We start from the raw sequence: 13,498 nt of genomic DNA on the forward strand, positions 1-13,498 counted from the left end.
TGGCCAAGCTCATATCAAATATTCAAATAATCCAACTGTGGACCCTCACCCGATCCACTGGACCGGCGCGACTCGCTTTTAAAAGAAAAGAAAGAAATAAAAAGTTTGTGTTTTCCAGTTTTAAAAAACCCGCCCCCGATGAGGAACGGTGTTGTATGGAGTCGCCACTTACTTTTTTTATTTTTATTTTTAAAATAGGGAAAATTAAGTAAGAACAAAAACCCCTAATGACCCTAGTATGGAAAAATCGGTCTGCGAAAACTAGATTCTGGGTCCGGGGATCAGGTTACCCATTGGAAAGGTACCTCATGCGAGGTAGCACCCCTCTAGGCCCGGAACTCGGTCTCTACTAATGAATTGGGTATGTGAGAGCATATGGGTCAAAAATGGAACCCTAGGCTAAATAGATGTCATGAATCACACAATCCTAATTGGTATTTGGCATGCATATGAATTCAACCAACCAAAACAATGGGTGCGTACTTGTGGTCCCCAGCCAAGCGCTGCATAAAAGGTCAGCCAAACACAGATAAACACATAACAAACATTCAAGATTAAGCACCATGCATGCATATGAATTCAACAACCAAAGCCAATGATGCGTACCTGTGGTCCCTAGCCATGTGCTACAGCAGAGGGTGAGTCAGCCACGCAACATGTATTCAAAATCAAGCATCAAAGCTTGTGCCAGAAAGGAAGATAGCTGGTTGAAATCAGGTAATGGACTCCCCAAATGTCATACAAATCAAACTAGACTTACCTAGACCACACTGCCCATGACCTCAAAATAGGCCCACACTAATTGAAATCAAACACTGACTTAAACCTTCAAGATGGCTCACAAGTGCCCCATAGCAAATGGGTTTGAGCCCCAATGGATACGGGCTTGAAAAATGCCAAAATTGAGGGCTGCTCAAAGTCCTCTTGCAGAATAGGTTGAACCAGTTCTCAACTGGTACAACCTGTTGAGAAAAAGTTCCCAAATTTTTTAAAAGACTCCTAAATAAATAAGGAATCAAACAAAAGCAACGACACTCAATCCCAAGCCTAGACGAGTGAGAACCAAACAAAGCTCAATCAGGTGCTCCTCATGACTGATAGAGTTAGCCAGCCATGGTGCTGAACCGGTTGAACCAGTTCAGCCGGTTGATAAAAAATCCAAGATTTGGTCAGAAAGTTCCTAAATGAATGAGGAAGCAAACAAAAGAAACGGTTCTCAATTCCAAGCATGGATGAGTGAGAACCAAACAAAACAAGGTCAGGTATTCCTCATGACTGATAGAGTCAGTCAACTATGGTGCTGGACCGGTCGAACCGGTTCCCAACCAGTACATCTGGTTGATAAAAAATCCCAGATTTGGTTAAAAATTTCCTAAATGAATAAGGAAGCAAACAAAAGAAATGGTTCTCAATTCCGAGCTCGGATGAGTAAGAACCAAACAAAGCAAGGTCAGGTATTCCTCATGACTGACAGAGTCAGTCAACTATGGTGCTGAACCGGTTTCCAACTGGTCCATCCGGTTGATAAAAAATCCCAAATTTGGTTAGAAAGTTCCTAAATGAATAAGGAAGCAAACAAAATAAACGGTTCTCAATTCCGAGCCCGGATGAGTGAGAACCAAACAAAGCAAGGTCAGGTGTTTCTCGTGACTGACAGAGTCAACCAACCATGGTGCAAAATTGAAAACGATGAATGAATTAAACTTGAGCTTAAACGTGATTCTAACACATCAAGAAAACAATCGTCCTCAACTGTAATCCTCAACCATTCATAACCAATCAACAACAAACATGTGTGGCATTTATTATCCACACCCAAGCAATACAATCTTCACATCAAAGGAAATAAAAGAGGATGCGAAAGAAGAAAAAGCATACGAAGACGATGAAGATGACCTGTAGGTAAAAAAAAATTCAGCATACTTACCTCAGAATCTCCGCCAAATATGATCCATGTACGCTGATGATGACTTCCAGAAACCGAGATGTTGTAGCTTTCCTCTTCAAAAAACCACAGTGCTGAAGCTTTCCTCCATGCTCTCAACTCAGAAGATGCTCCTCACCCTTTGTTTTTCTCACCAACAAAATATCTCCTCTCTCAAAAATGCCAAAAGGTCCTTTGCTCTCCTATCCTCTCACCTTTTATACTCATACCCCTCTCAGCATTTGAGCCTCCTGGGTTCCTTCCCCTTCAGCACCGAAATCCCCTCCATCAGCATGGGAACCACACCCCCCATTATTTCTCTTGCACTTACGAGGCTAGCTCACTCCCTTTAGTTTTCAGATTGCTTCACCACCAAGAATCCATATGGATCCGTGGTGGGCTGCAAGGAACCCAAACCAAGGCCCAAAATGGGCCCACAACATTGCCCAAAATCGATCTGGAGCTTATGGGCCTGAGCCATGTAGGATTTGGGTCCCAAAATTACCAAAATCAGTGTTCTACACCGGCTGACTCGATGAACCGGCTGAACCGGATGTCAACTGGTCAAACCGGTTGCAAAAAATCTTGAAAATTTGATAAAATGTTTCTGGAAGAGTAAGGAATCCATGAAAAAAAAATGGTGTGCAATTCCGAGTTTGAATGAGGGAGCTATGATCAAAACAAGCCCGAGTGCTCCGAACCTCAACATGCCCCCATAAACTCCAACTAAGCTAAAACATCGGGATGACCCCACTTCCTTCCTATAGGGTGATGTAAACGACGAGGAAAATGGTCACGATGACCCTCCAAAATGAACCACATACGCACCACAATGGACCACAAACAAGCCCACACGAGGCTTAGACACCGACTAAGCCCAAAAGGGGCCCTAGTGGTGCCATATGAGAACAATGGGTGCAGGTGACGCCCAAAGGATAAATGCCAGTGTCGAGGGACAAAATTGAGGGTCTACACCAACAAATTCCACCCACATTATGGGCCTCAAAATCCACATCAATTAACAAGCCCACATAAAAAAAACACATGGTCAAGAGAAATAATATTTCAAGCCCAATCCAATAAGCCCAAACAAATAACAACTTAACACTAGGTCCAAGTCCAAATAAACAATATGCAATTGATATAATCTAAATATCCCCAAATTGATCACCAAATACAATATGCCCACAAACCCAAATTAACAAATTTCAAATTAATTCACTAACAATAAATTAAATCAAATTATGTATTAATCTATCAACAATAAATTAATCCCAAATTTCATATTAATTCAACAATCCAAATTTCAAGAACAACAATTATTATTAAAATAAAATAAAATAACAATAATAACAATAATAATAATAATAATAATAATAATAATAATAATAACAACAACAACAACAACAACAACAACAACAATAATAATAATAATCATAATAATAATAACGAAAACAGATGAGATGGGAAGGGGTCACCAGTCGGTAATGGCTCGCCGGCAGTGATTGGCCGGTGGCCCTATCGGCGACAGTGAGGGTGGACAGGTTTTCGAGAAGCAAAATAAAATGAAATAAAAATTAAAATCAAATGGGAGGTGTGGTGGAGTGTTGTGAAGGAGGAAGAAGATGGAAAAAAATATGGGGGCCGCGCCTGTGGGAGTTTGGGGAGGAGAAGAAAATAAAAAAATGCCCAGAAGCCAAGGTGGGGTGCTGGCCGTGTGAGAGTGAATGGAGAGGGGGGCTGCCAAAAACCCTAAAAAACTTCAGAAAGAAAAGAAAAAGAAAGCAGAAAAAAAAATGGGGGGCTTCTGTTGCTGTTCCCGGGGGAGGGGAGGCTGAGAAAAAAAAGAAAATAAATTCCCCCCAGAAACCCTAGGTTCAGTGCCGGCCGTGTGAGTGAATGGAGAGAGGAGGGAGCCTCGAGGAGAGAGGAGAGAGGAGGGAAAAATGGGGGGGAGAAACAAAATGGCGACTCCACTGGGGATTTTTAGAGGGTCAAACTTGAACTCGAGTTGAAAAGAATGTGGCATTTGATTGGTTGATTAATTGATACCCCCCTCTATGTGTCTTGGTATGTTTGGTTGTTGATTACACGTTGAGAGATTTGATATGTTTGTATGTAATATATGTTTGGTTGTTATGTTCATTTGTGATGTTGACATGTTGATTACATCGATTGATTCTCTTACCTACTTTAGCATAGTGACTCTTCTTGTTGTATGATTGTTTTGCTTTATTGGACATGTATATTCTCATTTTTGTATATCTCATTCATCTTGGCATGATTGATTCTATTTGTTGTATGTTATCTTGTTTATCTTGACATATTGTATATTCTTGTTATATTCCTATCTTGCTTATCATATTCTTGCCTAGCTTGTGTGTAGATATGAGTTATATACCTGTTATTTGCATGACTGCTTTGGTGCATGACTGCTATTCTTTTATGTGATGCATGTATTGTTTGTCTGTGTGGGACACACATCTATCCCCTTACCTCCAACTCCTTAGTCTCGGTCGATCTTGTTTTCCTTAATCTCGTATTATGATATGAGATTTGTTGCTTTGTTTGCTCTTTGACCGAGCTAGCGATTAGGAGTAGGGTCTAGCTCCGGGCTATATTGATGTTTGGGAGCATTCTAGAGGAAGCCGACACGTCAATGCTGATTGGAGTCCGATCTTTGAAGACCTGTATAGCCCGGAGCTAGGTTTCATGGATATTGGTGTGGCTAGTGTGTTTCCTTTCCCGTTTTAGCTTCTTAGGGTTATCGGATGCACCCACATCGTTCACTGCATACTCTAGTTGACTTTTGAGTGTTGAGAGTTTTGAGAGGTTTCACCATAGGAATACCTTTGGGATGCCGAGGTAGTGCATGTGTGGAGCTGATGACCATCTTGCATGGAAGCACCCCATCTCTTCGGAGGCGTGCAGAGGGTTACGTACCGTCGGAGGGTATGATCGCTTCTGCTAGGGATCTTTTAAAGTCCACCCATATCTAATTAGAGCCACCTTGACCTCGTGGTTGAGACGTAGATCCTTCTATTAGGACTCCCTACCTACACGTGGGTGCATCTGAGGGCCTTTAGAGCCTCTTTGGTCATAGTTAGGATTCAGTATTCCCTCTTTTAGTCTCCAATTGAGAGTGCACAGAGATCAGTACGAGTTTGAGTTACAGTCGGACAGTCCTTCTACACTTTGATGTCTTACTTATTCCAGTTCAGACTAGCATTTCTTTCATGTTTTCCCTATGCCTACCATATCTCGTGTTTCATGCTATTCAGGATTGGTTCTTCATTCTCAGTGTGGATTTACCATCTTGGGTTAGAGTACAGGGGAGCTCAGTTCGGTTTTCCGAGAAGTCAGGCATAGATCAGCAGACTGTCACAGTTGACTAGTTCACAAATGCCATGGATTCTATTAAGGTATCTTATGCTTTATGCTCTTCAGGATTGGTTTTTCATTCTTAGTGTGGATTTGTCATCTTGGGTCAGAGTAGAGGAGAGATTAGTTCGCTTTTCCAAGAGATCAGACATGGATCAGTGGATTGTCACAATTGATCAGTTCACGGCCGCCATGGCTTCTATTTAAGAGGCCTTGACCAGTCTCAGGCAGGAGATAGACAGTCAGCAGAGTAGACAGTCCTTGAGGATACTCATTCATGTATGGATCGTATTGAGTAGCGTATCAAGCAGTTGAGAGTATCTGACAGTTCATGAACTTGGAATGATCTTGATAGTATACCAGTGGCCAGTCTACCGACCAAGTTCAGGATGCCTGACATTGAGAGGTACACAGGCGTTGGTTGTCCATGTATTCATCTTCAACTCTACAGTACTGTGATGAGGGTCCATGGGTTAGACGGTCACAGATAATCACCATGTTTCCTTTATCTCTGAGTGGTGCAACCCAGCATTAGTTTGCATCTTTGGAGTCCTCGCGACAGAGGACATGGGATGACCTAGCTTAGGAGTTTCTGTGACAATTTTCATTTAGTACTGTCGTGGATGTGTCGAGGAGAGAGCTTGAGGGTTTCAGACAGAGATTAGATGAGTCCATTTCTTCCTTCATCTCCCACTAGTGGGGAAAGATAGTAGAGATTGTTGATTGAGCATTATAGAGAGGTGACTTAGTCTTGAGGTTCATCAAAGGATTGATTAGAGATCATCACTTCTTAGTTTGACGTTCATAGTCACATTCTCGGTTTTTGGCATTTAGAGCCATCATCGATTTTCAATTTGACGTTCAGAGTCGTATTTTTCAGTTTCGGGGTTCAGAGTCATCATCATCGCTTCTCAGTTTTGGCATTCAGAGCCATCACCACTTCTTAGTTTCGGCTGTCAGAGTCATCACTTCTCAGTATCGGCGTTTAGAGCCATCCTCATCGCATTCTCAGTTTCGGTGTTCAGAGTCATCATCATTTCTCAGTTCGACGTTCAGAGTCGCATTCTCAATTTCGGCGCTCAGAGCCATCATCGGTTTCTAGCTTGACATTCAGAGCCGCATCTTCAGTTTGGCATTCAGAGCCGTCATGATTTATCCACAGTTCAGACGTTCAGAGTCATTCACAGTTCAGGTGTTCAGAGCCATCGTCCACATTCAGGCGTATAGAGTCATCATTTCTCCATAGTTTGGTGTTTAGAGCCATTGTTCACAGTTTGACATTCAAAGTCGTCATGATCTCTTTACAGTTTGGCGTTCAGAGTCAGGCTTTCAGAGCCATCATCTCTGCAGTTTGGTATTTAGAGTCATTGTTCACAGTTTGGCATTCAAATCCATTGTTCATAGTCAGGCATACACCATTTCCCAATAGTTTGGATTTTAGAGCCACCGTGTCCTTAGTTTGGCGTTCAAAGCCACCATTTCTCCATAGTTTGGTGTTCAGAGTCGTCGTTCATGGTCAGGCATTTAGAGCCATTGGTTAGCTTGGCATCCAGAGCCATCATATCTTCAGTTCGACATTTAGAGCAGTCAGCTTGGCATTTAGAGCCATTAGTCAACTTAGCATTCAGAGCCTTGAGCTCACGACCCGGAGTCATTCTTTTTATTCATGGCCCAGAGTCATCCTTAGCATTCAGAGCCTTGAGCTCGTGACCCAGAGTCTTTTTCACCTTTTAGGTGTTCAGAGCCACTACTTTCTTTCATGGATGTTTAGAATTATAGGCCTTCAAATCTTTTTTTGGCATTCAGAGCCACAATTTTCTTTTATAAATGTTCAAAGCCATCTTTTCTAGTCTTAGGCGTTCAGAGCCATTCATTTTATCAATTTTAGGCATTCAGAGCCGTGTCTTCATTTTGGCATTCAGAGTCATTGCCCAGCTTGGCATTCGATGCCATCTTCTTCTTTTAGTTTTGGCGTTCAGAGCTGTCATGCATACTCATTCAAGCACCTAGAGTCACCATCTTTCCTCCTTTTGGCGTTCACCAACCTTATCATTCAAGAGAGCCCATGTCATACTGAGACAAATTTGGTGGTCTTTCTTGTTCTTCGGCAAAGTTCACTTCGTTTCATTCGTGTATACACTCACTTTACTCGTGAACTCTACCGAAGAGGGGCATATTTGTGGACCCCAAAATTTGTCCCAATTTTAATTTTACATTAATTTTGAGCCCAATTTTAAATCCCAATTACATGTGTTATTTTAGGCCCACTCACCCTTTACTTTTTAGTTTTCATTATTTTGTAAATTATTATTATTATTATTATTTTAAATCTTATTTTTACTTATTAATTTTATTTGTTATTATTATTATTATATTATTATTATATTATTATATTATTATTATTATATTATTATTTTATTTATTTATTATTTTATTTTATTTTTTTATATTTTTTTCCCTCATCTCTCTCTTCCTTTTTCTCCTCCACCTACCCTCACCCACTCACTTCTTCTCTCTCTTCCCATACTCTCACCACCGGCCACTTTTCAATCTTCTCTTATTTTTTTTATTCCCTCCCACTCTTCTCTCTCTTTCCCAAGACTCCTCCATTTGGCCGGGCGCCCCTCTCCCATTTTTTTCTTTTTTCCCCCCATTTTTCCCTCCTCTCTCCTTTCTCCATTCACTCACACAGCCGGCACCAAACCTAGGGTTTCTGGGGAGAATTTATTTCCTTTTTTTTCTCAGCTCCCCCCCCCCCCCCTCCCCCCTCCTCCCCGGGAACAGTAGTAGAAGCCCCCCATTTTTTTCTACTTTCTTTTTCTTTTCTTTCTGAAGTTTTTTAGGGCTTTTGGCAGCCCCCCTCTCCATTCACTCTCACACGGCCGGCACCCCACCTTGGCTTCTGGGCATTTTTTTATTTTCTTCTCCCCCCAAACTCCCACAAGCGCGACACCCATATTTTTTTCCATATTCTTCCTCCTTCACAGCACTCCACCACACTTCCCATTTGATTTTAATTTTTATTTCATTTTATTTGCTTCTCGAAAACTCGTCCACCCTCACTGTCGCCGATAGGGCCACCGGCCAGGAGCCATTGCCGGCCGACAACCTTTTCCCATCTCATCCGTTTCCGTTATTATTATTATTATTATTATTATTATTATTATTATTATTATTATTATTATCATCATCGTTGTTGTTATTGTTGTTATTATTATTATTATTATTGTTATTATTGTTATTTTATTTTATTTTAATAATAATTTTTGTTTGTGAAATTTGGATTGTTGAATTAATATGAAATTTGGGATTAATTTATTGTTGGTAGATTAATACATAATTTGATTTAATTTATTGTTAGTGAATTAATTTGAAATTTGTTAATTTGAGTTTGTGGGCACATTGTATTTGGTGATCAATTTGGGGATGTTTAGATTATATCAATTGCATATTGTTTATTTGGACTTGAACCTAGTGTTAAGTTGTTATTTGTTCGGGCTTATTGGATTGGGCTTGAAATATTATTTCTCTTGACCATGTGTTTTTTTTATGTGGGCTTGTTAATTGATGTGGATTTTGGGGTCCATAATGTGGGTGGGATTTGTTGGATTATTTGAATATTTGATATGAGCTTGGCCAATTTAAATTGTTTAATTTGGATATGGGACAATTGTGGTGTATATTAAACTACGCTTAGATTATGAAATATTAAATTTAGGTATAGTAGAATTTATTTTAATTTATCCAATTTTAGGTTTGGTTGATTGTGTTTGTATTTTTTGTTATTAATTTGGACGTTTTGGGTTAAGACATATAGTAATTTGGGCTCATTTTAATTGAGGAAATTTATGGGACTAATTTGAAATTGGAATTTGAGTTAGAATATTTGTTTGGGATTTTATACATCTCTAGATATTTGTTGGTTGAGTACGAATTGATGACACGTGGAGCTTGTTGTAAGTTTATTTGGATACATATTTTATTTCTCACTTTTTATTTGATTTTATTTTTCTAGTTTATATAAATATTCGTTCGCATGTATTTATTGAGTGTATACAGAATTGAACATCGAACAAACTAGAAATTTTGTTTAAATGAGAGGAAGAAGTCAGTAAATGTGTTTTAACAAAACAACAATTTTAAAATATTATTTTTAATAAAAGAAAATTTTTATTTTATTTTATTTTATTTTTTATTTATAAAAATTAAAAAAAATGCATTTAGAAAAATCCAAAAGAAATGTTTTTAATGGAATTTGAAAATTTGTTTTTAAATAATATTTGTCCAAAAATTTCTTTGTTTAACAAAAATTTTCCAAATATTGTTTTGTAAATAAAGTTGTCCCAAAAATTAATTTTTAATAAAATCGTCCAAAAAAATGTTGTTTTAAATAAATTCTTTTTACTTAATTAAAATTGGATTAAAAGTCATTTTTAAAAATAGATGATTTATTTATTTATTTATTTATTTTTTATTCCTACTTTTATTTTTATTTTTTCCTTTTAATTAAAAATTCTTTTGTAAATAAAGTTATGTCATTTTAAATAATTTATAAAAATCACTCTTTTAAATAAAAAAGAATATAAATACTTTTGTAAATAAAATTGTAAAAATTCATTATTTTCTAGTAAAAGCAAGTAAGAAATAATTTTTGTGCCCAAATTGAAATTTTGTAATGAATTATTTTGATACAATAAGTGTAAATAGTTTTTTTTTAAAAATTGTATACAATTAAAATTGAGAAAATAAATTATTTGTTTTTATAAGTAAATAAATGGAAATCATTAATTCAAAATCATTTTTAATAAAATCCTTTGAAATTTCTTTAAAACTTTTTTTAATATCTTTTATTTATTTAATTCAATAAATCATTTTGCATAATTTTCTTATTATTTATTTTGTGTATTTTTGTAATTAGATTTCATCATTGTTTTTGTGCATATTAATTCTCACCATGACTTGTATATTGATTATTTTTCTTGGTATCCATAATTAATTAATTAATTGTCATAATTTTCTCAATTCGTCTAGTAGAGGTCGTACGTATGCGGGCTTAGAGGGGTGCTACGGCTCACCACCGTACCTTTCCAATAAGTAACCTGACCCCTGGACCTAGACTTGGTTTTTTGCAGACTCGTTTTTTTCTTCAGGAGTCATACTTAGGGTTTTCTTTCTTATTTGGTTTTTCCCTTAAAAAAAAAATAAAACAAAAATAAATGGCGACTCCAAGTCTTTTTCTAAAAATCAAATTTTCATTAAATAAAATAAAAATCAAGTTTCGCCATCGAGTGGGAACGCATCGAGCAAAATGCGGGGTCCAGCTTTGTACGTCTTTATACACTTAGTACATTTTCCTTATACAATTAATATAATACATTTGTACAGTGGCGTAATAAATGAATAAATAATTTTTTTTTCATATAAAAAAAATAGTATTAAACAAGGTTTTCAATTTTCATTTTTAAAAATAAGTTTCATTTTTTAATTAAACGTATTTTCAAAAAAAGACAATATAGAAAATAAAAATTATTTTTAAAAATAAAAAAAAAACTATAAAAATATTTTAAAACCAAACTCAAATATAATCTATATAATTTTTAGTTACTTGTTTTCATCTAAAATAAGTAAATATACATTTCAACCCTTTTATATAAGAAAAATTTAATCTCTACTATATATTAATATAATCAACTTCTAAAATTAGGTCATATGAAAATATTTTTATTGAGTACTTAAAATAAAAACTCTTCATCCATCCTCTTTATTTATTTTTCTTTTTCTTATTTTAATAAATTTTCAATTAATTCAAATCATTAAAAAAAATCATTAATAAACAAATTTTTAACATTTCATATAACTTATTACTAAAAGTCATGTTCAAAAAGTTATTAAAATAAGGAAGGAAGAAGATTAAAAAAAAAAATTAAACTTTTTATTTTATAATAGTAAAAGAAAAACTTTAAAATAGTTTTTGAGTATAAAAAAATTAAAATAGTGAATATATTTATTTTAAATGATATTTTAATCATTAAATTATTTACTTCTAAAATGTAAAAGATAAAAATAAATGTAAAAGATAATTTTTATTTATTTAAATTAATATTTTTTTAGAAAGTATTTTCCAAAATAGTCCTTGAATCATTAATATAATTTTTATTTATTTATAATTTAAAAATAAAAAATAATGTTAATTTTTTAATTATTTATAAAAGAGTTTAAAAAAATAATGAAAAATAAAAAAATGGTTAAATAAGAAAGAATAGTAGCAAGTAGTAGAATAAAGATAAAAATAAGTCAAGTTGGTATTTTTATCAATTACTATTTCATATCCTTATCATTAATGGGTGGTTGGAGGAACTTATCTTAATTATGAATCCTATATGGGTTTTGTGAGGATAAAATCCTACCACTTATTTATTATAGAAACATGTTATCATTAGGTTTTTGTTTCTCATTTTTATTTAAAAAACAATTTTAATATGAGTCTTGTATGTGAAAGTATATGGTAGAAAAAGTACACATTTATCTTATATTTTTAAAAATTATTTTTAAAAAAAATTAAATTTGAGATTATAAATTTTTTGTAGATAACTCAATTTTTTTAAATATTGTTCAAAACCATTATTTTTTGAATTATATATATATATATAACATAAATAATACTATCATTTTTTTTTTTTTATTTATTTATTGAAAATATGAAATAGATTGAGACAGAGAAATAATTTATTTTCTTGCATTTAATGCATAATGAAGAAAAAATGTTAATTCGCTGGCCAATCCCACGGTCCCGCCAACTTGAGAGGTGTCCCAGTGATATTTGGATCCAGATCCCATCTTTTCTCGCCGCCCAAAGAAAAGAACAAACAAAATGACTCAATCCTCACCTGTTCTTCCATGGAAAACCAAGTTCGTCCTTTCCGTGCTTTCTGCCGTTACCGATTTTGCCCGCCGTGATGACGGCACCATCAACCGCCGTCTCCTCAGCTTCCTCAACTTCCGCGCTCCGCCCAACTCTACTCCCGTTAACGGAGTTAAGACCTCCGACGTGACTGTCGATCCCTCACGAAACCTCTGGTTTCGCCTCTTCGAGCCTACGGAGGTTCCTGGCCGAGGTGAGAAGCTTCCGGTGATTGTGTTCTTCCACGGCGGCGGCTTCGCCTTCATGAGCGCCGATTCCAAGGCCTACGACGCCGTGTGCCGCCGATTCGCCCGGAAAATCCCTGCCATCGTGGCCTCCGTCAATTACCGGCTCTCGCCGGAGCACCGGTGCCCGGCACAGTACGACGACGGCTTCGATGTCCTCAAGTACCTGGATTCTCAACCCCCGGCCAACTCCGATCTGTCAATGTGCTTCCTCGTCGGGGACAGCGCGGGGGCGAACCTCGCGCACAACTTGACAGTGCGGGCGTGCGAAACAACGACGTTTCGGGAGGTGAAGGTGGTGGGACTGGTTCCCATTCAGCCCTTCTTTGGGGGAGAGGAGAGGACGGAGTCGGAGAGGAGGCTGGAAGGTTCGCCGCTGGTGTCAATGAGGCGTACGGACTGCATGTGGAAGATGTTTTCGCCGGAAGGAGCCGACAGAGACCACGAGGCGGCGAATGTGAGCGGGCCAAGAGGGAGGGAGTTGTCGGAGGTGGAGTTTCCGGCGACGATGGTATTCATTGGAGGATTCGATCCGTTGCAGGACTGGCAGAGGAGGTACTGCGAGTGGCTGAAGAGATCGGGGAAGGAAGTGAGGGTGTTGGAGTATGGGAGTGCGATTCATGCATTTTACATCTTTCCGGAACTGCCGGAGGCGTCTCTCTTGTTTGCAGAGGTGAAGAATTTCGTTGAGAAACAGAAGAAAACGCATAGGCAATACCCATCCATGATCTAGGTATAATTTATGTATTATGAATACTAATATAATGCGTAGTTCTCGTATTACTGAAGAATATTTTGCTCAGAAGTCACATTTATCCCTATTTTTTGGAAAATAATTGAGGGAAAAACATAAGAGAAAGAAAATAGGGAGGATGTGTTTGGTTGGTGGGAAAATTCGAAAAGGAATGAGAGGAAAAAAGAAATAAAGAGTTTGAGGTAGTGAAAATATATTTATTTTTTGAAAATTTTGAGAAACAAAAGTAAGAAGCAAAAATATTTGAAGTTCAAACTCATTTAAACTTAGCATGAGTTATTTTTACTTTTTTA

At 36.8% G+C, this 13,498-nt stretch overlaps 1 protein-coding gene across 1 annotated transcript; it reads left to right on the forward strand.

The window, feature by feature from the left end:
* The first annotated feature begins 11,994 nt into the window (after positions 1–11,994).
* LOC100249517 (probable carboxylesterase 18) lies at positions 11,995–13,272 on the forward strand. Its single transcript, XM_010654754.3, has one exon. It carries the CDS (start codon positions 12,177–12,179, stop codon positions 13,182–13,184), a length of 1,008 nt encoding a protein of 335 aa, XP_010653056.1. The 5' UTR covers positions 11,995–12,176; the 3' UTR covers positions 13,185–13,272.
* Positions 13,273–13,498: the final 226 nt, after the last annotated feature.

The sequence above is a fragment of the Vitis vinifera genome, chromosome 7 (assembly GCF_030704535.1).
Source record: "Vitis vinifera cultivar Pinot Noir 40024 chromosome 7, ASM3070453v1".
Taxonomy (NCBI): Eukaryota; Viridiplantae; Streptophyta; class Magnoliopsida; order Vitales; family Vitaceae; genus Vitis; species Vitis vinifera.

Excerpts from the sequence above, each read along its gene's own strand:
- LOC100249517 (XM_010654754.3), top strand. The coding sequence starts at position 12,177 with ATGACTCAATCCTCACCTGTTCTTCCATGGAAAACCAAGTTCGTCCTT.